We start from the raw sequence: 24,244 nt of genomic DNA, 5'->3' as shown, positions 1-24,244 counted from the left end.
AGCATTTCATCATTTCAACATTTCATCATTGCATCTCATCATCTCATCTGCTGTTGGAAGGTCATGCTCCTCGAAGACCTGGTGTGTTCCCATCTCACTTTCCCAGACTGCAGCACTGTTTGGACCTCCAGGGGGCTGTCTGAAGCCAACAGGAGTGATCAGCCTTGTCCTCAGCCTAAAGCCCAGAGATGCTTAGGAAGGCCTCTTTGAAAGATTGATAGCCTGAGCGTCCATCCTGGATCCCTGCGGGCAGATATTTACTTCTATGAATCAGCAATTTGGAGGCACTTCCTGTTCATTGTTGGTACCAGTACACAATTCCAAGAACCTTATTGCTGCTGATTCCAGTGCAGGAGATGGTGGCTGGTTTAGCCACAGACAGATGGCTCAGTCTACCAAATGAGCCCTGATTGCCCAGGGCACTGAGAGTCAGGAGACAGACACAGGCTGAGGGAGACAGACACAGGCTGAGGGAGGCAGCTCAGTGAGCCAGGGGAGCAAGGCAGAGCCCTGGTCCTGCCAGTGCCAGTCCCTGACTCGTTGTCTCCAGCCACGTGTGCCGCGACTGAGGAGGGTGAGGAGGAGGGGGTGCAGGCCATGGTAGAGATGTCTCTAGAGCTCTGCTTCCTGAGCCACATGGATTAGGGGGAACAGCCCCTCTTCCCTGGCCTCTCTTAGAGGAGGGGACTTAATGCGAATCTATCCTGACCCCTGGCTGTGCCCCTCACATAAGATGCTGAGTCTGGTTATTCTTTGTGAGGAGCGGGTGGTTGGAAGTTGGGAGAGTGTGGCCCATCACTGTCCAGGAAACCTGGAAGGATACAGCTGCTGGGCCCAATGAACAGTAAAGGGAAACAAGGAGACAAATGTCTGGTTTGCAAGCTGAGATCAGCCATGAACTCCCTTCCTAGGCTGCCAGAAATCCATGGGTCTCTCTTCCTATTTGATTCCTCACTAGATCAGCCCGTAAGGGAGGGTGCTGGAGCTTGGGAATAATCAGTTAGCCTATTTGTGTGGTTCACTGGATTCACTGGAAATGCAGAAAACCCCAGGAATCAGGAGAAGGTGCTGGTTGAGGTTAAAAAATAGAGAGATAAATGTAAAAGAATTAGCCAACTTTGAGCTTCTTCAGAACTAAGGGTATCAGAGAGTTTGAGAAGTACTCTTCTAATACATGCCTGAAGACATTGTATGTAGTTTGGGGTATAAATTGTTCCTCATACCTGAATCTATTATGCTCCAACTAATATGAGCAGGAAATTTTTGTTTCTCTATTTTGTGCATTGGGAAGTCAGGAATAATGTACTCAAGGCTTTCCATTGAAAAGCGCAGAAATTTTCTCTGACCTCACAAAATCCACAGAAATGACGAGGAGTGTTATAATAATAACATTATATAACATCATTGACTAGCAAACAATTGGAATTACCTAAAAGCTAGAATGCTTCACTGGTACTCAGTTCAAAATACAATGATCAACTATTAAAATTTTTATCCTTTTAAATAAATGGAACACTACTTATATTAACTTTAAATGACAAGAGCATAAAGGTGGATCAAACCGGAGGAATGAGCACAAGGTTTAATCACCATTGTAGAAATATTAAAAACAGAAATTTAAAAATGCATCCAAATGAAGAAAAGTACTTACTCTGATTGCTTGGGATAAGGTAGCTTAGCAGAGAACTTGGTGACTTTTAATACTTTTTGATTTTATGTAATAGGCATGTATTGCTTTGAAAGTAACTCAATAAAATAAACTTTAATAACACACAAATGGAGAGTTTATTCTCTTCGCTCTTAGCTCAGAAAGCCCATTGTCTGAAGAAGCTTCTTTCTGGAGGAAATGCATTTAGACTCAGCCTTTAGGTCTGATCCTGCTGTTTCTGTTTTTTTTTTAATATAAAACAAATAACTTTTGCTTTGTCTGATTCAGTTACTGCAAATCACTCTCACATTTCCTCCACTTCAGGGCACAAGGAGGGACAGGAATCAATTCAGACCCTTTCCTTCCCCTTTCTATGGCTGGTCCACATGTAGGCTGCCTTGAGGGCTGGCGTGTCTGATCACACAATCTCCACATCATGAGGACCAAGGGAGGTTTATGTCTTGGTACCTCTTATGAGTCTGTCACTGTGCTGAGCACCGCTATAGTAGAGCGAGCAGTAATACTCAGCCTCGTCCTCAGGCTGCGCACCTGACAGTGTCAGGGCAGCTTTGCCCCCAAGGAGGGAGCCTGAGAACCGGGCAGGGGTCCAGGAGTGTTTGTTGCTCGTATCATAAATCAGTGCCCTGGGGGCTTGTCCAGGTTTCTGTGGAACCAGTTTGGATAGTGACCACTGGCGAGGGCTCCAGTGCTGGAAGCAGAGGTGAGAGTGACTTTCCCTCCTGGGGACACAGTCAGTGAGGGCTCCTGAGTCACCACAGTCTGCGAATTGGACCCTGAAACAAAAAACAGACACAGGTTAGAAATTAGAAGGGGAGACACAAGGATCCCTGCAAAGGCTGGTATTTGAAATCTCTCTTAACCTGGGCAGCAAGTGAGCAGGAACTGGAGGAGGAGCAGGGTCCAGGCCATGATGCTGATACTGGAAGGGACCCCTGGCGCCAGAGCTGGGGCTGGATTCTGATGGCTCTTTATCTCCTATTGAGCTCTCCGAATGGAGGGGGTGTGTTGCGTGCTGCTTTACGCAAATCCTTACTGCCTTTATCACCACCTGGGTCCACAGCCCTGAGAGCAGCTACACTGTGAGGGGCCAGCCCAGGGAGGCTGTGTGCTGTGGATTTGCCCTGTGGGAGGAAGCAGCTGCTCTAACATTTACATGAGTCAGCGAGCAACTGTGCAGGGTTCATTAAGTTTGAACCTCTTGGGCTTCTTACAATCCAAGAGACCCAGACCGCCCCCTGGTGGCTTTCCTGGACTGAGAATGTGTTGTTTTTCACTTGTTTCACAAATAACTATTGATTTATCTTTGGACATTGCCACAATATTTCCCAGGCCAATTCATACTCATTACTTGTCTATTCTTTGCTCATTCCTATTTGTACTACTTTCTCTTGCTGTTGCTGAAATCCTGCCCCTGACTATAATTCGATTTTAGTGGTACATGATGTTCACTTTTATTTGAATGATTTGAATGGCTAAATTGTTTTAATGACCTACTGACTTTATGTAACTATTTCTGTTGAGCCTTATATTGGATAAACAGCTGGTTTAAGTGAGAATTTTTAAAATGATTTACTTTAGACAATTTTTTTTTAATGACAAAGGTTGAAGGTTGAAGTTTTATTGTCAATTCCAATCGAGTAGAAACTCAAGTGAGCCATGAGGATGATCAACAGGGTCTGCATGACGATCCCACTCTCACCCACTCCACCAAATCCTCTGGACACCAAGCCTGGGTGAGCTTTGCTGGTTGGCAATGCTTCCTACATAGAATCACACATTGCTGCCAGCAGAATGCAGCATTGTCTATTACTCCACTGGGAGAGGACAACTGGATGCTTGTGCTTGGAATTCTCCTAAACTCTGCTCATGTGCCTCTTCCCTTGAATTACTTTAATGTGTATTATTCCACTGTAGAAAAATTATATTAATGAATGTCACAGTTTTCAGTAAGTTATGTGAGTCCTTCCAGGGAATCATAAGAAGTAAAGGGCTGTTGGGGAGCCCTGAGCTTACAATTAGCTTCAGAATTGAGAGTGCTCTTGGGAAGCCTTGGACCTCCCAGGTTCCAATCTCACATTATTCTTTTTTTAACTTCAAAACAAGTTTTATTTGGAAAGAGTTTCTCATTTCGTTAAAGCTGCAGGGAATCTTCTTTCACGGTTACACTTGTAGAGATCTAGTAGTTTCAGAGATCTCAGTGTTCAAAAGTATGTTTTCAAATCAATAACAAAACCAAACACATGCCAAAAGGAAATCACTTTTAGATTGCTTTGGAAGGTACAGCCATCGATTCCAGGTGTTCTCAGAAACGGGCTCACCATTTCCTTGGAAAACAGAAAGCATGAAATCAGTGCCCACAGAAGGAAATGTCTTTAAATATGGTAGTTATTTGGACAAGATTATTCACTCCTTAGAAAATACAGTAAGATAAAAAGTCTAAGGTGCAAAGTATGCAGCACGGCACCAGTTTTACAGAAGGATTACAAGATCCTGGGATCAGTAGCTGTTGGCTTATGGCACAGAATATAAGAGTAGTCACTGGAAGTGGAAGAAGAATGATGATGAGCAGGGAGTCTCTCACAGTCTTACTCAGCCTTTTAACTTGCTAAATGAATAGGCTATGTTCTGTAGCATCTTTGAGAGAACATTTGAGACCACTGGAAAACAACAACAACAAAAGCCATTCAGTATTATTTCCCAGAACGTCTATATTTGTGAAAGACTGTCCTGTTTCCACCGAAAAGTCTTGACAACCTTGTTTAAAATTATTTGACTGTATAACTAAGAGTTTTTTTTCTAGGCACTCAGTTCTGTTTTATTTATCAGTATATATGTTACATATATACCACTCTGTTTTGATTAGTGTAGCTTTGTAGTATGTTTTGAAATCAGAAAGTGTGAGACCTCCAACACTGTTCTTCTTTTACAAGACGACTTTGACTGTTTAGGTTCCCTTCACACTCTATATAAATTTTAGGTTTAATTTTTTTCTATTCTTGCATAAAATATTATTGGAATGTTTTCAGAGATTGCAATGAATCTGTCGATTCCTCCTGGTTTGTTTTGCTAGCATAACAATATTGAGTTTTCCAGTACGTGAACAAGAGATTTTTTTCCATTTATTTGTGTATTCTTTAATTTCTTTTAGCAATGTTTCATACTTTTAAATCTACAAATCTTTCACCTCTTTGAATAACTTTATTCTTAAGTATTTTACTGCTTCATTTTTATTTATTTGTTTCTTTGGGACAATGTCTCACTGTCACCCAGGCTGGAGTACAGCGGCAAGATCTTGGCTCACTGCAAACTCTCCCTCCTAGGCTGAAGCGATTCTTGTGACTCGGACCCCTGAGTAGCTGGGATTACAGGCATGTGCCACCACAGCTAGCAATTTTATTTTATTTTTTCTTGTAGGAATGAGGTTTTACAATATTGGCGAGGCTGGTCTTGAACTTGAACAGATGATCCCTCCAAATCGGCCTCCCAAAGTGCTGAGATTACAGGCATGAGCTACCGTGCCCAGCCATATTTTACTCTCTCCAATGATGTTGTAATTTGATTTGTTTTATTAATTTCGTTTTGGGTTGTTTTCTCTATCCTTGTTTAAGTATTGAAATATAAGAGATTTTCTAAGTATTGAAATATAAGAGATTTTCTTTCTTCTTTCTTTCTTTCTTTCCTTCCTTCTCTCTTTCCTTCTTTCTCTCTTTCTTTCTTTTTTATTCTTGAGACAGGGTCTTGCTTTGCAGCCCAGGCTGTCCTTGAACTCTTGATCCCAAGTAATCCTCCCACCTCAGCCTCTCAAAGTGCCAGGATTACAGGCGTGAGTCACCATGCCCAGCCATGAGATGTTTTTACATGGTGATTTTGTATTCTGAACACTACAGAATACATTTAATCATTCTGACAAAAGCTGTTTTGAGGAACTTTTAAGGGTATTCTACATATGACATTATATCCATTGAAAACAGAGATAATTTTACTTTTTATTTCTAATTGTTATCCTGTTTATTTATTTCTCTTGCCTTATTGCTGTGGCTAGGTCTTTCAATACTGTTTTGAATAGAAGCAGTGAAAGTGTGCATTGTTGCTATGTTCCTGATATTACAAAAGCGTATCTTTGGTCTTTAAGATTGTGTATGATGTTGGTTGTGGGATTTTCATAGATAGCCTTTACTATGTTATGGTAGTTTCTTTGTATTCGTAGTTCATTGAGTGTTTTTATCATGAAAGGGTGTGGAGGTTTGTGAAATGATTTTCTGTAGCCCGGGTCTTACTGCTTGGCATCTGGAAGAGCCACTCTGCTCTATACCCACCAAACCCCCTCCAATATATGCCTGGTGTTAGAGAAGAATAAATACTTTGTGTTCTCCTGGGGCCAGTGGCCACTCCACCAGACCCACAGCAGTGGTCACCTGTGTGAGGGGATCAGAGAGAAAAAGAGGCCCTCATGGGTAGAATTGTAGACTCGGCTTCAAGCCATAGCAGCTGTTACTTCTGTATAGCTGTTGACTGGGATGGAACTACCCCTGCTACCCTGGACTCAGACATGGGCAAGGGGTCCAGGGAAAACAGAGGCATGGACCAGAATCAGAAACAATAAGGTAAGGGGACTAGGCTCAGGCTCCTGTGAGTAGTTTGGGGTGACTGTAATAGTAAGTGCCCCATTTTCCCCAGAGTTTGTGGCTGTGCTGATGAGTCTCTCAAGGAAGCCAGTTTCTCCCTCACTCTGACCACCTGCTGCTGATGGCCCCTCATCCTGTAGATTGATTAGGAATGACTCCTTCATAACTCCCAAATTTAGGAGACCAGCTAGACTTCTATGGGTGGCCTCAGAGTTTCCATTAATAGGTTTTAGATGAAAGGAAAGGGTGTGCAATGGTTTCTTCAAGCAAATCAGTCCCCTCTTCTTATCTCCCAACCCCTTCATAGAACCTCAGTTGAAACAGTCACCAGAATACATTCCCCAGGTTGGGTGGAGAAGGCCAGGTTGATTGAATCTGGTTATCTGTGAGGACATAGCTGCTGAGCCCAGTGAGCAGTCAGCAGATGATGCAGGATGACTTCCCAGCTGTCAGCATCTGTAGACCCCTCAAGGACAACCTTATAACACCCAGTGCTGCCCCAGTTCCAGATCTACTGAGTCCTTCAGTTTCTCCCTGCCATTGTCTATTTTCTCCTTCACCAAAGATACAACTGCAAAGGCCCCTGTTAAGCTGCATTTGTACTTATTGCTCTGCACAGAATTCAAGTACCATGACATATCTTTCTGGTCTGTGCTGCTATTTTTAGTTAAATCCTGGAATCTTGGTCTTACTGAAGGAGATTCTCTGATAGACATCACAGCGGGCAGCCCAGTTTGGTGAAGGAGAAGCCACCAGAAGAGCAGGCCTGTGCCGAGAGATGCTTGCTTCTTCCACACTCAAGAGCATAGCCCCTATTCAGGCTGCCAAGTCTTGTCCTGAATACTCGGAGCTCTCAAGGTGGGGCTCCTCTTGCTCTCAGCCCACCCACCTTCAGAATCAAAGAACCCGGGAATTAGGTGTTTCACTGCACGGAGGGAGAGCCAGGTTGAGTTCTTCTGTCTCTTACGTGTTACTTATGCACTCCTGGCTTAAGCCCCTCTGTGTGGGGACTGAGGAGCACCCTTGCATCTTGTTTTGAAAGACATATGAGGACCCTCATTCAAAATCCTGGCTGCTGCAATGTTTGGGGAGGTCTTGAGTCTGCAGATTTGAAGAATAATAGAAAGAAGAATTAGAAAAGTGAAGAGGCATTATTGATTGGGCATCGTATACTGTGTATTTAGTGCCGATGTGCTCACTTGAGGGTAGCTGTGTTAGAGAAGCCCTGTCTTTGAGGTTCAGCTCATAGACCTGGCATCAGGAAGAGGAGAGCAGCTCTAACTCTGCCTCTTCCAGGCTTCGAACCCTGTGTTCAGTTGGCAGATGAACTGCAAGGTAAGTTTGTATCTCAAATGAACAATATTGTGTGGGAGTTACACATACTAATTCTTTGTCATTGTTTTACTGAATTCAAATTTAACTGACCTTCGGTGTTTTTATTTGATAGATTAGAGAACCTTACATCCAGAACACAAGCACTCCCTCTCTAATCACGACCTACTGAATGAAAAGCAATCATAAAGCTGTTGTCAGGATTAAATGAGGTCACACTCTTAGGAATTCAAAAGCCATTGGCCAATAGTAAGGTTGCAGTTGTACTAAATCTTGATAAAACCTATCAAAACCTCTGGGATACAGCAAAAGCAGTGCTATGCTGCTACCTGTGCCTGATTCTGAGGACTAAAGGGGAGGAGGACCCTCCACTCTCAGGCAGGGCCCTGGATGCCCCTGGACCCATGGGGGAAGCTGCAGCAGCAGAAGCCACAGGCCAGGCCTGAGCAGCAGTTGCCAGGGCTCACCCTCCTGGCAGAAAAGGAAGGGCGTTCTTGTCTCACTTCCCCCTGGGCCTGCAGCACTGTGGGACCACTCAGGCTGTCATCCCATGCTTCGCAGTAATAATCAGCCTCATCCTCCGACCGGAGACCAGTGATGGCCAGTGAGGCTGAGGTGCCAGACTTGGAGCCAGAGAATCGGTCAGGGACCCCTGAGGGCCGCTGATCATTATAATAGATGAGGAGTTTGGGGGCCGTTCCTGGGAGCTGCTGGTCCCAGTGTACATTATTACTTCCGATGTTGGAGCTGCTTCCAGAACAAGAGATGGTGACCCTCTGCCCGGGGGTCCCAGACACTGAGGGTGGCTGAGTCAGCACGGACTGGGCCCAGGACCCTGGAAGTGAGAGAGACACAGACATGGTGATTGACAAGAGACAAAAGGAGACAAGAGGAGAAAGCAGGGCCCCATGGGCTTCCCCAGGGCCCCTCTCTTGCTCCCCTATCCTGTCACCTGCACAGTGAGTGAGGAGGGTGAGGAGGAGAGGGAACCAGGCCATGCTGGAGATTGTCCTGAATCCTGTCTTCTCTACCCACAGCTGAAGCTGAGCTGCCCCCAGATCTCTCCCTGTCTTTATACTCTGAGAGGGGGAGAGTCCATCCATGCAAATCAGACCCCACCCACCCCCCCCCCAGGTTTGTGACCCCACCCTGAGCCCTGGGTCAGGCTCCTGGGCTTGAGGATGTCAGGGGGTGGCAGGGGTGGAGCTCTGTGATCCCAGAGGGTGGGGAGAACACAGCTGTGAGCCCTGAGCAGAGGACACCAGGCAAAACAGGTGGCCGGTTCTACTTCCGTCGCCCCCCACGCGTCTTCTCAGAAATGGTCCCCCAGCGCCCTCTGGTGTCCAGCGAAGGTAAACCATTCTACGATAAGGTGACCAGAGCCTCTCATTTACACCGCTGCCTCCCGTCTGTTCTGTCCACTGCCCCCTCTCTCAGGTCCAGGCCAGCTCAGGTGACACCTGTGTCTCCTAGCTGTGACCTCACGGCAGTCTTCACGCTCTACTGGACTCCTCAGGAGTGAATCTGTCCATGGCTCTGTGGCTGTACATTGTAGAGGACTCAGGTGGTGTCTACACAGAGTCCTCTTATGTCAGGGTCAAGCCCAGAGCGGGGACCGGCCCCATGGACTCACTTCCCACCTGTGTGGGACACCTGGTCCTCTCCTCTCATGTGGCTCCTTCCTGGTGGCCAGAGCTCTCCTTCCTCTGTGGATCCTGTGGCGCTGAGGAGAAAGGGAGCTCTTCCCTCTAGGGTCCCCTGGGGAGACATTCCCAGAGGGTTTTTCTGGTAAATCTTTGCTCTCTCTCTACTTCCCCAGATTTGCAGTCAAAGTCATTTGGATACTGTGACCAGGGATCTTGCTTAGGAGTCTGTACACTGAATGCCCATCTGCAGGGGATCCTGGCAAATGACTTTGGAGGGTTTCACTTATGAGCAAAAAGAGCAAAGATGCTCAGTCTTTGAAGATGGGAAGAATTAAAACTTCAACTTGGTTTAACCAGCGCCTGTCCTCAGGTGAGCCTGATACGTGGCAGCTCTTACTATCGAGCCCCCAAGGAGGATTTCTAGGGGAAAATTATGGTTCAAATTCAGTAGTGAATGTTGTGGGGGTGGCTTAAAGATGATAGAAATTTTTCATCTTTGATCTGTAATGACATCTAGAATCTAATAACTAAAAACAAGAAGCTTAACAGAAAACACAATTCTGTTGATCAAAATGAAAAATGAAACAGGTTATGTCTATGACTGCATGTGTCCTGGCATGATACACCCTGGGCTCTTAATAAATATTTGTTTAGGGAATTTTAAGGGGATACAGAAAAACAGCAAGATGGTTATGTTGATATAAGTTGCAATACAATAAGATTTTAAATGCTCCATTTAAACAATGCAATAGTGAAATTTAATACAGACATTTAAATAAAACTAGTCCATATATGGAACTGAAATAAAATGTATGCTGTGTTTTGGGATCACATTTCAAGGGTGTTGTTATTTTAAATGTTCCTTTTACTGTAAGCCATGTGCCTTTACATAATTTTTATACTTTTTAAAATATGTTTGTTGTATTTACTTAACACATCAGACATATTAAGTTTTATTTGTTTCCAAGTAGGAATAAACTATTAGAGCTGGGCTTCACTTCCTGTTTTTTCTCATTGCTTTTTCTTTGATGATGCATAGATGTTCACAGTGAATTTTGTTTTCCTTTCCTCCCACGTTAATGAACAGGCGGTCACCGAGGCTGAGCAGTGTCTCACATACAGGACAAGGCTACTCATGGCCCCCTCCCTGCCCATGGATGCGCTTCCTGGCGGATGCCCCATCAGCTCTTAGGTTGAGGGCAGAGAGAAGAACAGGTCCAAAACTACAGGATCTGGACACCCAGAGGATCCGGGAGCGACAACAGCTGGGACAGTGAGCCCTGGACAGAGGACACTGACTATGGATTTTTTATGTGATTCTCCTCAGGGACCCTCACAGACAAACCAAAACCCCAGTCTCTACGTGTCTTCAGGGCGCAGGTCCTTCCAGGTCCTCTTTTTGTCACTGCTCTAGGTCCCGGGCCTCCTCCTCCTATGACTCACAATGGACAGCCTCCTCTTCAGGCTGCACCCTCCTTACCACATCTGACCCCACACCCATCTCCTCATTCCCCCATAAACCATCCCCTGCTCACTTCCATTAGCACTTTTGCATCATTCTAGGATCACAGCCTCCCCAAGGAGGTCTCTGCAGGATACCCATGCTGCAGAGAGCTCAGCCCCTTGACAGGACCGCTGTGCCTGGGCCACCCAAGGCTGAGCATCTCTCTTGCTTCTCTTCTACACCAGCTCTAGGCCAAGCCATATCTGGACCTTTCAGAATGCTGAGCCCATGTTTTCTTAAGCATCAGACTTCCTCTCTCACATCCCTGGGTCACGCAGGCAGGATTCTCCTTTCTTGTCATCTTTCTCACAGTTTCAGACCTCAGGAAATGGTCAGCACACCTGCACCAAAAGGAGGGGACACCTTTGGGACCAGGCCAAAGGCTCCTGGACTTCTGGGTCACACAGGCTGGATTCTTTCTTGTCATCCTCACCTCATCCACACCCACCATGTGTGGGCAGCTCCTTTTGCTTCTAGAAACAAGTTGATTCTGTTTGCACTGGGAGACCAGTAAGAAAAGGAGTTATTCTCAATGAACCCTTGCTCTGCTTTAGTAACACAAGTGACAGCAGAAGCCTTGGCATGAACTGCTGTTGGTCATAGGCAGGGATAAAGGAGAGATGGGGCAGAGAGGATGAGTGGGGCAGATCTTTCTCTCATTTCCCCATGGAACAGGAACCCTTGGTAACATGGAGTCAGGATGCAGCTGTGTGACAGTGATAACCAACCAGTCCTCAGGCTGGAGTGCAGAAGTTGTCCAGGAGGCTGTGGGAATAAACCAGAGCTGTAGAATCAGGCTTGGACCTCTGAGGGACAATCACTGATGTCCTAAGACACAAAATTAGGGGCTATTTCTGGGAGGGAATGCCCAGTGTTTCTGCTGCTCCCCGTGCAGGAAAAGGTGACATTGAGATGGGGGCCTTCTCAAGACTTTCCTGGGAAGGAGTCACTTGAAGCAAACAGTATCTGTACCCAGATGTTCCACAGACTCACTACTAGAACCTGACTCAGTGAGAACCTCCAATGGTCTAAGAGAGAAGAGAACACAGACTCTGAGGGATCAGCAAACCCATGCTCAGCAGTCCCCATGGTCCTGAGTGGGATGAGCTGCAGGAGTCACATCCATAGGACCTACTTCCCCCGTGGCCAAGGAGCAGCCTCAGCCTTGTCTCAGCCATGGTGGAGCCTCCCCTTGACTCTCTCATGTCCTACATAGAGGTTTACTGGCCTCAGGCCCACAGTTACCCTCAGACCTAACCCCATCTCCTGACATTTCCACTGAAATGCAGGTACCCAGGACTGAGCCAGCTCAGCACTATATCTCGAATTCCCTGACCTGCGTCCTCAGGCAGCATTTCACATTTGAGTGCCTTGTTCCTGGGACACAGTGAGCCTCAGACAGCCCTGAGAACAGACTACTGGGGATGGAAGGGGAGGTCTCTGCTTGTACACTGGAAGAGCAGAGTCCATGCTGCAGGGGACTGTTCACCTGCTAGGATGTCCCCAGGCTCTGACATGAGGTGAGCAGGGTTCCCTCCTGTCCTCACAGGGGTGCGTAATGAAGACGCCCACCCAGCTCTGCAGCTCTGTGCCTTCAGAGTGGCCTGAGCCAGGAGGACAGAGCTGGGCTTGCAAGCCCTGGTCTCATGTCCACGCTGCAGAATGGCCTGCCTGGCTAGGAGTGACCAGTCACGCAGACTCTAGTGCAGGGAACCACTTACAGGTCTGCCTTCCTAACTTACCTTCCTGTCACAAGGGCCATGGGCTCTACTCTGGGGAAAGAAGCTGAGGCCACCGCCCCAAAGGAAGGCCATGGGGAGAGGTGCTGGCCTAATCGTGAGAGGCCCAGGGGTGCTGAGGCAGGAAGATCACCTGAGCCTTGGGAGGTAAGAGACTGCAGTGAGTCGTGATGGTGCCACTGCACTCCAGTCTGGGCAACACAGTGAAACCCTGTCTCAGAAAAAACAGCAAAACAAAACAAAACAAAAATTACATATTTTCAGATAGCTAGAAGGAGAAGATTGAGGGTTCATAATGCAAAGAAATGATGAATGTTGGAGATGATAGGTATGCTAATTACCCTCATCTGGTCACTATACATTACACATATAGGAACATCACTATGTGTCCCAGGAATATACACAATTATTATATGTCAACTAAAATATAAAACAAGCCAGGTGTAGGGACTCACATCTGTAATCTCAGCACTTTGGGCGGCCAAGGCAGGAGGATCACTTGAGCCCAGGAGTTCTAGACCAGTCTGGGCAACATAGCAAGACCTCGTCTCTACGAGAAAATACAAAACTAACCAGGCCCGATGGTGTGCGTCTGCAGTCCCAGCCACTCAAGAGGCTGAGGTGAGGGGATTGCTGGAGCCCAGGAGGTCAGGCTGCAGTGAACTGTGATCATGCCACTGCACTCCAGCCTGGGCAATGGAGGGAGACCCTGTCTCAAAAATAAAATAAAAGTGAATTTTTTAAAAAGAAAGAAAGATGCCAGGCACAGGTGGCCACGAGTTGTGTGGTTCAGTTTATCTGAAGAGTTGAGAATAGACAAACCCATAGAGACAGAAAAGACAAGCCCATGGAGTAGCCTGGCGAGTGCCTGGAGGTGGAGGACGGGAGGAGTGGGAGGGGCTGCCACCGCCCACGGAGTTTCTTTGGGGTCTTGAAATACTCTGGGGCTAGATATTGGTGATATTTGCTCAACCTTGAGTACAGACTAAAAAAACATTCAATTGTGCCCTTGAAATGGAAAAATTGAATGGTGTAATGCAAAAGGTAATAAATGAGTAGTATAACGAATTATATCTGAATAAAGCTGTTATATTTTTCAAAAAAGCAAAAGGCTCAAAGTTATAGCAGAGAGGGCAGGGGGAGAGGCGAGGGGTGCAGGGATCACAGAGATCGCCACTCATGTCCAGACTCCAGCAGGGCAGGCCGAGCGTTGGGTTGGCCTCCCGTAGAGCTGTAGGAGCTCGAGATGGCATTTTGTTTGGGGCACGAGCTCATCCAGGAGGTCTGGGATCTCTGGTTAGATCTGCCTTCTGACCTCTGGGCACCTGCTGCAGCTGTGGCTGAGGCCCAGAAATGTGAAGGGCCTCCATCCACTCCATTCAGTAGTGACCCCGACGTGGGGTTCAATGTGGAGGTGGGAGGGGCCGCTGCATCAGCTGCAGGAGCAGAAGTGCCAGGCCTTGTTCTTCTCATGCCCGCATCCATGCTTGCAGCTGGGAAGGGGGCAGGAATCAGCGAGGTGACCTGGGCTGAGTCCCGGGAGTGGGAAGAGGTGGCAGGAAGGGGATCTGAGGAGGAGAACAGGGAGCCTGGTGGTCTGCGATTCTTCCCAGATACAGGAGCTGTAGAGGGGACCTCTGCAGCAGAAGCTAGGGGGCCACTGGGCCCAGGCAGTCTTGGGACTTCTGTCTCTCCTGCTGTGCATCCATACTGGGTGCTTTAGAGACAGCAGGCAGACCAGAAGCCCCTGTTGCAAGTGAGGACAAAGCGTGGGAAGGCCGTGAGGGTCTGCAGTCCCAGATGGCCTTGGGCTCGCCCCGCAGTACACTGTTGATGCACTCGAACACCGCCTCCTTCTCCAGGTCCAGATCTTCAGCAGTGACCCGGAACCCCAGCTCTAAGGGAGGTGGCAGCCTCAGAGGCTCCCCTCGCCTCCGTGGCAGTAGGGTGAACTTGCGTCTACGGGGTCTAGAGGTCTGGGATCTGGAGGAGTCATTCCTGAGGGCGAGTGTCTGCCCTGGTGCAATATCTGCCGTCTTTTCACACTGGGTATGACCCGAGGAGACAGCCTGAGGCCTGTCCTCACTGGCTGTCTTTGAGGACCTGACGGTCAGCTGGCAGTGGGATGAGGCTGACCCCCTCCTCTGCTTTAGCCACGGGAAGCCTCCCGTGGAGCTGTAGGAGCTCGAGATGGCATTTCGTTTGGTGCATGAGCTGGTCCAGGAGGTCTGGGATCTCTGGTTGGATCTGACTTCTGACCTCTGGGCATGGAGGTCTCTCTGCAGAGGCCCGGGCCTGGGCACAAAGGGAGAGTGGCCTCCATTGTCCCGCAGAGGCCTAAATGCAGACCGTGCATCCCCGGTGACCTCGGGGACCCTTCTCTGATAATCAGGATTCTCTTGGACTCTAGGGTCCTCGTCCTGCTCAGGCATCCCTGCCCCACTCTCCTTCAGGGCCCTGGACATGATCTTCCCTGGTCACGAGTCTGGGGACAGCCGGGTGTTTTGGGCCCCAAAGGGGTGACTTCCTGCTCCTGGGCTCCACAGAGAGTCCTTGTGCTCAGTGCAGTGGCTGAGCTGGAGGATGCCCTGGAACTCGGAGCACACAGCACTGGCTTGCTGTGGTACCTGTGCAATCAAACTGAAGGCAGGATCACCGGGAAGGAACACAGGGCTTGCAGGATCACGGAAAACCTTCTTAGAGTTGTCTTGCCACCACTGATGCCAAGTGTCCGGGTGCTTGTAGGATGGCCTGCCACTCAGTCCAGGGGCAGGAGCAACGGGGAGATCCCACAGGTAAAGTGAACTGGGGTATGGGCTGAACGGGCTCCAGGCAACTGAGCCCTACTGGCAGGTCCTCGGCCTGGGCCCGGACAGGAATGAGGGGCACAGAGTGCCCAAGTAACAGCTCCTGGGAGCAGTGGGGAACCGTCGGATGCTTGAACTCTCGAGATCTGGGCTCGGAGCGTCCTCGTCGAGCTGCCAACTCGGCCAAAGGCTAAGACAGCGGTTTCTTCTGTTGCCGGGCATGCGCCTTTTAAACCCGAGGGAGTGGCTGCGCGTGCAAAGAACCCGCGCGAGTGACAGAGCGCCGTTAACGGATTAATAAGCGCGGCAACGTACTCGCGCAAGGCACTTGCTGGCTATGACAGAGCGCCGTTAATGGATTAATAAGCGTGGCAACGTACTCGAGCAAGGCACTTGCTGGCAATGGCGGGAGGCGGATGTGGGGGGGGGCATGCAAAAGGTACTGGAAGGAGAGACGCGGGCACAAAGGTCGCGGGAAGAACAGGTGCCCACAATGGCTGCAGATCTGCCCGTGGATCACTGAAGATTCCTGCTCTCCTGCTGAGGTGGAGATTGCAGTGAGCTGAGATCACACCATTGCACTCCAGCCTGGGCAACAAGAGCAAAACTCCGTCTCAAAATAAAAAAAAAGCAAAAGAAAAAGGAAAAAAAGAGGCCGGGCATGGTGGCTTATGCCTATAATCCTAGCACTTTGGGAGATCGGGGTGGACGGTTCAGGAGATCAGGAGTCAGAGAGCAGCCGGGCCAACATAGTGAAACCCCGTCTCTAGTAAAAATACAAATTTAGTCAGACATACTGGCACGCGCCTATACTCCCAGCTACTCGGGCGGCTGACACAGGAGAATCACTTGAACCTGGGGGCGGGGTAGGGATTGTGATGCGCCGAGATCCCGCCACTGCCCTCCAGCCTGGGCAACACAGCCAGACTCTGTCTTATTTTTTTCCTTTTTAGAAACAGAGTCTCCCTCTGTCGCCCAGGCTGAATTCCAGTGGCCTGATCTCGGCTCACCGCAAGCTCCGCCTACCGGGTTCACGCCATTCTCCTGCCTCAGCCTCGGGAGTAGCTGGGACTACAGGCGCCCGCCACCACACTCCGCTAATTTTTTGTATTTTTAGTAGAGACGGGGTTTCACAGTGTTAGCCAGGATGGTCTCGATCTCCTGACCTCGTGATCAGCCCGCCTCGGCCTCCCAAAGTGCTGGGATTAAAGGCGTGAGCCACCGCGCCCGGCCGAGACTGTCTTAAAAAAAAAGGCCAGGCGCGGTGGCACTTTGGGAGGTGGAGGCGGGCGGATTTGGAGACCAGCCTGGCCAACATAGCGAAACCCCGTCTCTACTAAAACTACAAAAAATTAGCCGGGCGTGGTGGCGGGCGCCTGTAGTCCCAGCTACTCCGGAGGCTGAGGCAGGAGAATGGCGTGAACTCGGGAGGCGGAGCTTGCAGTGACCCGAGATCTCGCCACTGCACTCCAGCCTGGGTGACTGTGCGAACCTCCGTCTCAATAAATGAATAAATAAATAAATAAGAGAGAGAGAGACAGAGAGAAAAAGGTTTATTAATTGAATACACTTTTATGCCTGTGTTCTTCAATTTGCTTAGGAAACACCCACACTGGAGAACTGGGACTGTGGCCCTGATTGTGGACATGAAATATATGGTTTCTTGCAAAAAATAGACACCGAATAATTACGATTTACTTGAGCTAGAAATCCATTTGGTTTCTTCCATATTTTTCCAAAATTTTCATCTTTTTTTTTTGAGATGGAGTTTCGCTCTTGTCCCCCAGGCTGGAGTGCAATGGCGCAATCTCAGCATCTGCTGGCAATGGCGGGAGGCTGGGGGACGCTTGCGGGATAGGTACTGGAAGGAGAGGCGCGAGTACAAAGGAATGGGAAGACCTGGCGCGCACAATAGTTGCAGATCCGCCAGTGGATCGCTGAAGATTCCCGCTCTCCTGCTGAGGCGTGGATTGCAGTGAGCCGCGATAGCACCATTGCACTCCAACCTGGGAAACAACAGCAAAACTTCCTTACACACACACACACACACACACACACACACACACACACACGAAAGAAAGAAAGAAAAAATAGTGGCCAGGCGTGGGGGCTCACGCATCCAAGCACTTTGGGAGGTTGGGGCGGACGGATCAGGAGATCAGGAGTTGGAGACCAGCCTGGCCAACATAGTAAACCCGTCTCTAGTAAAAATACAAATTTAGTCAGACATGGTGGCCCGCGCCTGTAGTACCGGCTACTCGGGCGGCTGAGACAGGAGAATCACTTGAACCCGGGGGCGGGGCAGGGATTGGGATGCGCCGAGATCGCGCCACTGCACTCCAGCCTGGGCAACAGAGCCAGACTCTTGTTTTGTTTTGTTCTGAGACAGAATCTCCCTCAGTCGCCCAGGCTGGATTCCAGTGGCCTGATCTCGGCTCACCGCAAGCTCCGCCTACCAGGTTCACGCCATTCTCCTGCCTCAGCCTCGGGAGTGGCTGGGACTACAGGCGCCCGCCACCACACTCGGCTAATTTTTTGTATTTTTAGTAGAGACTGGGTTTCACAGTGTTAGCCAGGATGGTCTCGATCTCCTGACCTCGTGATCAGCCCGCCTCGACCTCCCAAAGTGCTGGGATTAAAGGCGTGAGCCACCTCGCCCTGCCGAGACTCTGAAAAAAAAAAAAAAAAAAAAAAAAAGGCCGGGCACGATGGCACTTTGGGACCCTGGAGTTTGCTGTCTCACTGGACAAAAGGAGAGCCATGCTGAGCTCTTCTATTTCGTACTTATTTACCCCTGGCTTAAGCCCCGCTGTGTGGGGACTGAGTAGTGAGTCCCCTTGCATCTGGTTTTGAAAGTCTTATGAGGTCCCTCATCCAGAACTCTGGCTGCAGCAATCCCAGCGGAGGTCCTGAGTCTGCAGACTTGAAGAATAATAGAAACAAGAATTAGGGAAGTGAGTAGGCTTTATTGATTGGGAATCTTATATTGTGTATTTAGTGCTAACTGACATGCTTTCTTGAGGGTAGCTGTGTTAGAGAAGCTCTGTCACTGAGGTTCATCTCATAGAACTGACATCAGGAAGGGGAGGCCAGCCCCAACGCTGCCCCTTCCAGACTTTGAACCCTGTGAGGAGTTGGTAGGTAAACTACAGGGCACCCAGGTAAGTTTGAATTTCAATTTAACTATATCGTGTGGGAAATACACATACGAATTCTTTGTCATTGTTTCACTGAATTCAAATTTAACTGACCTCCAGTGTTTTTATTTGATAAATTGCAGAATCCTACCTCCAGGCCACAAGCACTCCCTCTCTAACAAGGGCCTGCTGCATGAAAAGCCATCATAAAGCTGTTGTCAGGATTCAATGAGGTCACACTCTCAGGAATTAAAAAGCTGTTGTCAATAGTAAGGATGCAGTTGTACTAAATCTTGATACAACCGATTATCAAAACCTCTAGGATACAGCAAAGGAAGTGCTAAGAGAAAAGTTTCGCATCAAACACTTACATCAAAAATCCAGAAAGAGCACAAACAGACACTCTAAAGTCACACCTCATGGAGCTGGAGGATCAAGAACAATGCAAACCCAAACTCAGAAGAAGAAAAGAAATAACAAAGATTAGACCAGAACTAAATAAAATTGAAACAAAAAACAATACAAAAGATAATATGCACATAAACTGAAAGACCTAGAGAAGATGGATAAATATCTGAATATATACAACCCTCCTAGATTAAACCAGGAAGATATAGAAACTCTCAACAGACTAATAACAAGCAGTGAGATTGAAATAATAATTTTAAAAAGTCAACCCCCCAAAAAAGTCCAGGACCAGACAGATTCACATTTGAATTCTATCAGACATTGAAAGAAGATTTGGTACCAAGTCTATGACAGTAATTGTGATGGTTAATATTGAGTGTCAACTTTATAGGATTGAAGGACACAAAGTATGGATCCTGGGTGTGTCTGTGGGAGTTTTGCCAAAGAGATTAACATTTGAGTCAGTGGGATGGGAAAGGCAGACCCGCCCTTAATCTTGGTGTGCACAAGCTAATCAGCTGCGAGCATGGCTAGAATATAAGCAGACAGAAAAATGTGAGAGACTGGCTTAGTCTCCCAGCCTACATCATTCTCCTGTGCTGGATGCTTCCTGCCTTTGAACATCGGACTCCAAGCTCTTCAGTTTTGGAACATGGACTGGCTTTCCTTTCTCCTCAGCCTGCAGATGGCCTATTGTGGGACTTGTGATCGTGTGAGCTAATACTTCATAAACTCATATATGTGTTATATTATATATATGTTATATATAATATATATTATATAATATATAATATATTATAAATATATGTTATATATAATATATATAATATATAATATAAATAATATATAATATATATTATATATAATATAAATAATATATATTATATAAATAATATATAATATATTATAAATATTATATATATTATTTATTATATTATATTATATTTATTATATATTATATAATATATATTATTATATTATATTTATTATTATATTATTTATTATATTATATGTAATAATATATATTATATATAATATATAATATATTATATATATTATATATATTATATATTATATATTATATATTATATATAATATTATATATAATATATTATATTATATATTATATATAATATTATATATATTATTATATATTATATATAATAATATATTAATATAATATAATAAATAATATAATAATAATATAATATAATAATTATATTATAATATTATTATAATAATATAATATAATAAATAATATATATAATATTTATAATATATTATATATTATTTATATATAATATATATATATATTATATTATATAATATATATTATATATAATATATTATATATATATATATATATATATTATATATACATATATATATATAACATATATGATTTATGAATATTAGTCACATGAATATATAATATATAATATATTATATATATTATATATTATATATTTAATATATTATTATATATAATATATAATATATATAATATATTATATGTATTGTATATAATATTTATAATATATTATATATGATATATAATATATATAATATATATATTATATTATATATGATATATAATATATATAATATAATATATAATATATATAATATATTATAATATTATCTATATAATATGTATTATATATTATATATAATAATATATATAATATATAATATATATTATTATATATATTATAATATATATAATATAATATATAATATATAATATTATATATATTATAATATATATAATATAATATATAATATATAATATATATTATGTATATAATAATATATTATAATATATAATATATATTATAATATATAATATATTACATATATTATATATATTATATATAATATATATAATAATATATAATATATATAATATTATTATATTATTATATATAATAATATAATAAATTATGTATATTATTTTATATATATATATATACACATATATATTCCATTAGCTCTCTCACTCTGGAGAATACTGACTAATACACTAATCCACAGGATGGAGAATTGGAAACTGTTATTCTAAGTGCAGTAACTCAGAAATTGAAAATAAAGCATGGTATATTCTCCCTAATAAGTGGGAGATAAGCTATGAGAACACAAAGGCATAACAATGATACAATGGCCTTTGGGGGCTGGGAGGAAATGGTAGAAGTGGGGTGACGGATAAAAGACTACTCACTGGGTACACTGTACGCTGCTTGGGTGATGAGTGCATCAATACCTTAGAAATCACAACTAAAGAATTTATTTATGTAACCAAACACCACCGATTCCCTAGAAACCGATTAAAATAAAAAAATTAATAATTAAAGAGAAAAAACCACTAAAATCCTTAAAAACCCAAATAAATAAATAAGTAAATAAATATGAGAACCTCTTCCAGTATAGAGAGAACCAGAGGCAAGAGATGAAGAAGCAGGAATCCTGACAAGACATCACAGACTCTCCTGTCACCTTGGATGAACATAACTGCAAGCATTTGATTTCGATGGACGATAAATTCAAACTTTAAAATAAACAAACAAAATCAGGAATAATCAACCTAATGGCCCTCAAAGGTAGTAATGAACCCTCTAGGGGATGGGTGCAATTTAGTGAGAACAGGAAGAATCTCAAAAGAAGTTTGCAGTGTGAAAAAAGCCAAAACAAATGGGAAGATAATGCTTGATAACACTGATGCATTCCAAAAAATGGAAAGCAAACAATAGTGACAGAGGCAGATCTGTGGCTGCCCAGGAGAGCACTGGAGGAGGAAGGCAGGGAGATGACAAAGGGTCATGAGGGGTTGCTGGGGTTGGTCACAGCTTGCATAGCTCCATGTTGGTGGTGATGTATTCAAGGATCAAAAAAATGTCAAAATTTGTCTAATTTCCTATTATAAATCTGGGTGGTTTATCAGATGTGCATGATTCCTACATGAAAGGAGTTTTATTAAAGAAGAATGGGCTGGAGAGAAAGGAAGCGCAAGGATTCACACTGAGGAGCAGGGGGAGGAAGACACCACTCTGGAAACTCCTGGAAATGGGAACAGGAGGATGACAGAGACACAGGTTTCCCATCAGAGGTGGGTCTGTGCTGACACAGCTGTACCTGCCACCTCAGCTGAGGACTTCAGTGCAGAGACCCTGTGTCCCAAGTTGCAGGGAGCAGGATGTTCTGTTTCCTGGATGCCCTGTTCCTGTCTCTGAGGACTGAGGGGAGGAGGAGCCTCCACTCTCAGGCAGGGCCCTGGATGCCCCTGGACCCGTGAGGGAAGCTACAGCAGCAGAAGCCACAGGCCAGACCTGAGCAGCAGCTGCCGGGGCTCACCCTCCTGACAGAGGAGGAAGGGGGTTCTTGTCTCACTTCCCCCTGGGCCTGCAGCACTGTGGGACCACTCAGGCTGTCATCCCATGCTTCGCAGTAATAATCAGCCTCATCCTCGGTCTGGAGCCCACTGATGGCCAGGGAGGCTGAGGTGCCAGACTTGGAGCCAGAGAATCGGTCAGGGACCCCTGAGGGCCGCTGATTATTATCATAGATGAGGAGTTTGGGGGCCGTTCCTGGGAGCTGCTGGTACCAGTATACATTATTACTTCCGATGTTGGAGCTGCTTCCAGAGCAAGAGATGGTGACCCTCTGCCCGGGGGTCCCAGACACTGAGGATGGCTGAGTCAAAACAGACTGGGCCCAGGACCCTGGAAATGAGAGAGACACAGACACGGTGATTGAAAAGAGACAAAAGGAGACAAGAGGAGAAAGCAGGGCCCCATGGGCTTCCCAGGGCCCCTCTCTTGCTCCCCTATCCTGTCACCTGTACAGTGAGTGAAGAGGGTGACGAGGAGAGGGAACCAGGCCATGCTGGAGATTGTCCTGAGTCCTGTCTTCTCTACCCACAGCTGAAGTCGAGCTTCCCCCAGATCTCTCCCTGTCTTTATACTCTGAGAGGGGGAGAGTCCATCCATGCAAATCAGTCCCCCCGCGGTTTGTGACCCCACCCTGTGCCCTGGGTCAGGCTCCTGGGCTTGAGGATGTCAGGGGGTGGCAAGGGTGGAGCTTTGTGGTCCCAGGGGGTGGGGAGGACACAGGACACAGCTGTCAGCCCTGAGCAGAGGACATCAGGCAGGGCAGGTGCCTGGTTCTGCTCTGATTACCCCCAGTCTTCTCAGAAATGGTCCCCAAGCGCCCCCTAGTGTCCAGACTAAGGCAAACCGTTCTATGATCAGGTGACCAGAGCCTCTGAGATTCAGAGCTTCCTCCCACCCGCCCCGAGTTCTGGCCACTGCCCCCGCTCTCAAGTCCCGGCCCAGTAAGGTGGCACCTGTGTCTCCCTCCTGTGACCTCAGGGCAGTCTTCACGCTCTACTGGACTCCTCAGGAGTGAATCTGTCCATGGCTCTTTGGCTGTACATTGTAGAGGACTCAGGTGATGTCTACACAAAGTCCTTTTACTTCAGGATCAAGCCCAGAGCTGGGCCTGGCCCCATGGACTCACTTCCCCACCAGGGTTTGACACCGGGTCCTCTCATGTGGCTCCTTCCTTGTGGCCAGGGCTCCACTTCCTCTGTGGATCCTGAGGCGCTGAGGAGAAAGGGAGCTCTTCCCTCTGGGATGCCCTGGGGAGGAATTCCCAGAGGGTTTTTCTGGTAAATCTTTGTTCCCCCTCTACTTCCCCAGATTTGCAGTCAGAGTCTTCTGGATACTGTGACCAGGGATCTTGCCTAGGATTCTGTCCTCCAAGCACTGAATGCCAGTCTGTGGGGAATCTTGGCAAATGTCTTTGGAGGGTCTCACTTATGAGCAAAAAGAGCAAAGATGGTCGGTCTTTGAAGATGGGAAGAATTAAAATTTTAACTTGGTTTGACAACCAGAGCCTGTCCTCAGGTGAGCATGATATGTGGTAGCTCTTAGCATCGAGCATCACAAGTAGGATTTCCAGGGAAAAATTATGGTTCAAATTCAGTAGTGAGTGTTGTGGGGGTGGCTTGAAGGTGATAGAAATTATTCATCTTTGATCTGTAATGACATCTAGGATCTAATAAATTAAAAACAATAAGCTTAAGAAAAAAGATAATTCCGTTAATCAAAATGAAAAATGAAACAGGTTATGTCTATGACTGCATGAGTTCTGGCATGATACACCCTGGACTCTTAACAAATATTTGGGGAATTTTATGGGGATGGAGGAAAACGGTTGGACGGTTATGTTGATACTTACACTGGTGAATGTATCATCAGGCAGTTGCAGTACAAGGAAATTTTTGTTTTGTTTTGTTCTTTTTGAGATGGAGTCTTGGTCTGTTCCCCAGGCTGGAGTGCAGTGGCACCATCCCAGCTAAATGCAACCTCCGCCTCCCAGG

At 45.9% G+C, this 24,244-nt stretch overlaps 1 protein-coding gene, 1 pseudogene and 2 gene segments (V, D, J or C); all 4 read right to left on the bottom strand.

Moving 5' to 3' along the window:
* Positions 1-746: 746 nt before the first annotated feature.
* LOC101179114 lies at positions 747-2,578 on the bottom strand (annotated as a pseudogene).
* Positions 2,579-8,000: 5,422 nt separating this feature from the next.
* LOC100606892 lies at positions 8,001-8,669 on the bottom strand. The segment is given in 2 exon segments: positions 8,001-8,461; positions 8,579-8,669. Coding segments are annotated over 2 exon segments (507 nt in total).
* Positions 8,670-13,734: 5,065 nt separating this feature from the next.
* LOC100581708 (putative POM121-like protein 1) lies at positions 13,735-15,516 on the bottom strand. Its single transcript, XM_030808587.1, has one exon. It carries the CDS (start codon positions 14,978-14,980, stop codon positions 14,165-14,167), a length of 816 nt encoding a protein of 271 aa, XP_030664447.1. The 5' UTR covers positions 14,981-15,516; the 3' UTR covers positions 13,735-14,164.
* Positions 15,517-22,122: 6,606 nt separating this feature from the next.
* Positions 22,123-22,853, bottom strand: LOC101177540. The segment is given in 2 exon segments: positions 22,123-22,583; positions 22,700-22,853. Coding segments are annotated over 2 exon segments (612 nt in total).
* Between the last annotated feature and the right edge of the window lie 1,391 nt (positions 22,854-24,244).

Source organism: Nomascus leucogenys, unplaced genomic scaffold (assembly GCF_006542625.1).
Source record: "Nomascus leucogenys isolate Asia unplaced genomic scaffold, Asia_NLE_v1 000328F_1733536_qpdss1688270sc, whole genome shotgun sequence".
Lineage (NCBI taxonomy): Eukaryota > Metazoa > Chordata > Mammalia > Primates > Hylobatidae > Nomascus > Nomascus leucogenys.
The sequence above is the reverse complement of the archived record's forward strand: the minus strand, read 5'-3'. Positions and strand labels throughout refer to the sequence as shown.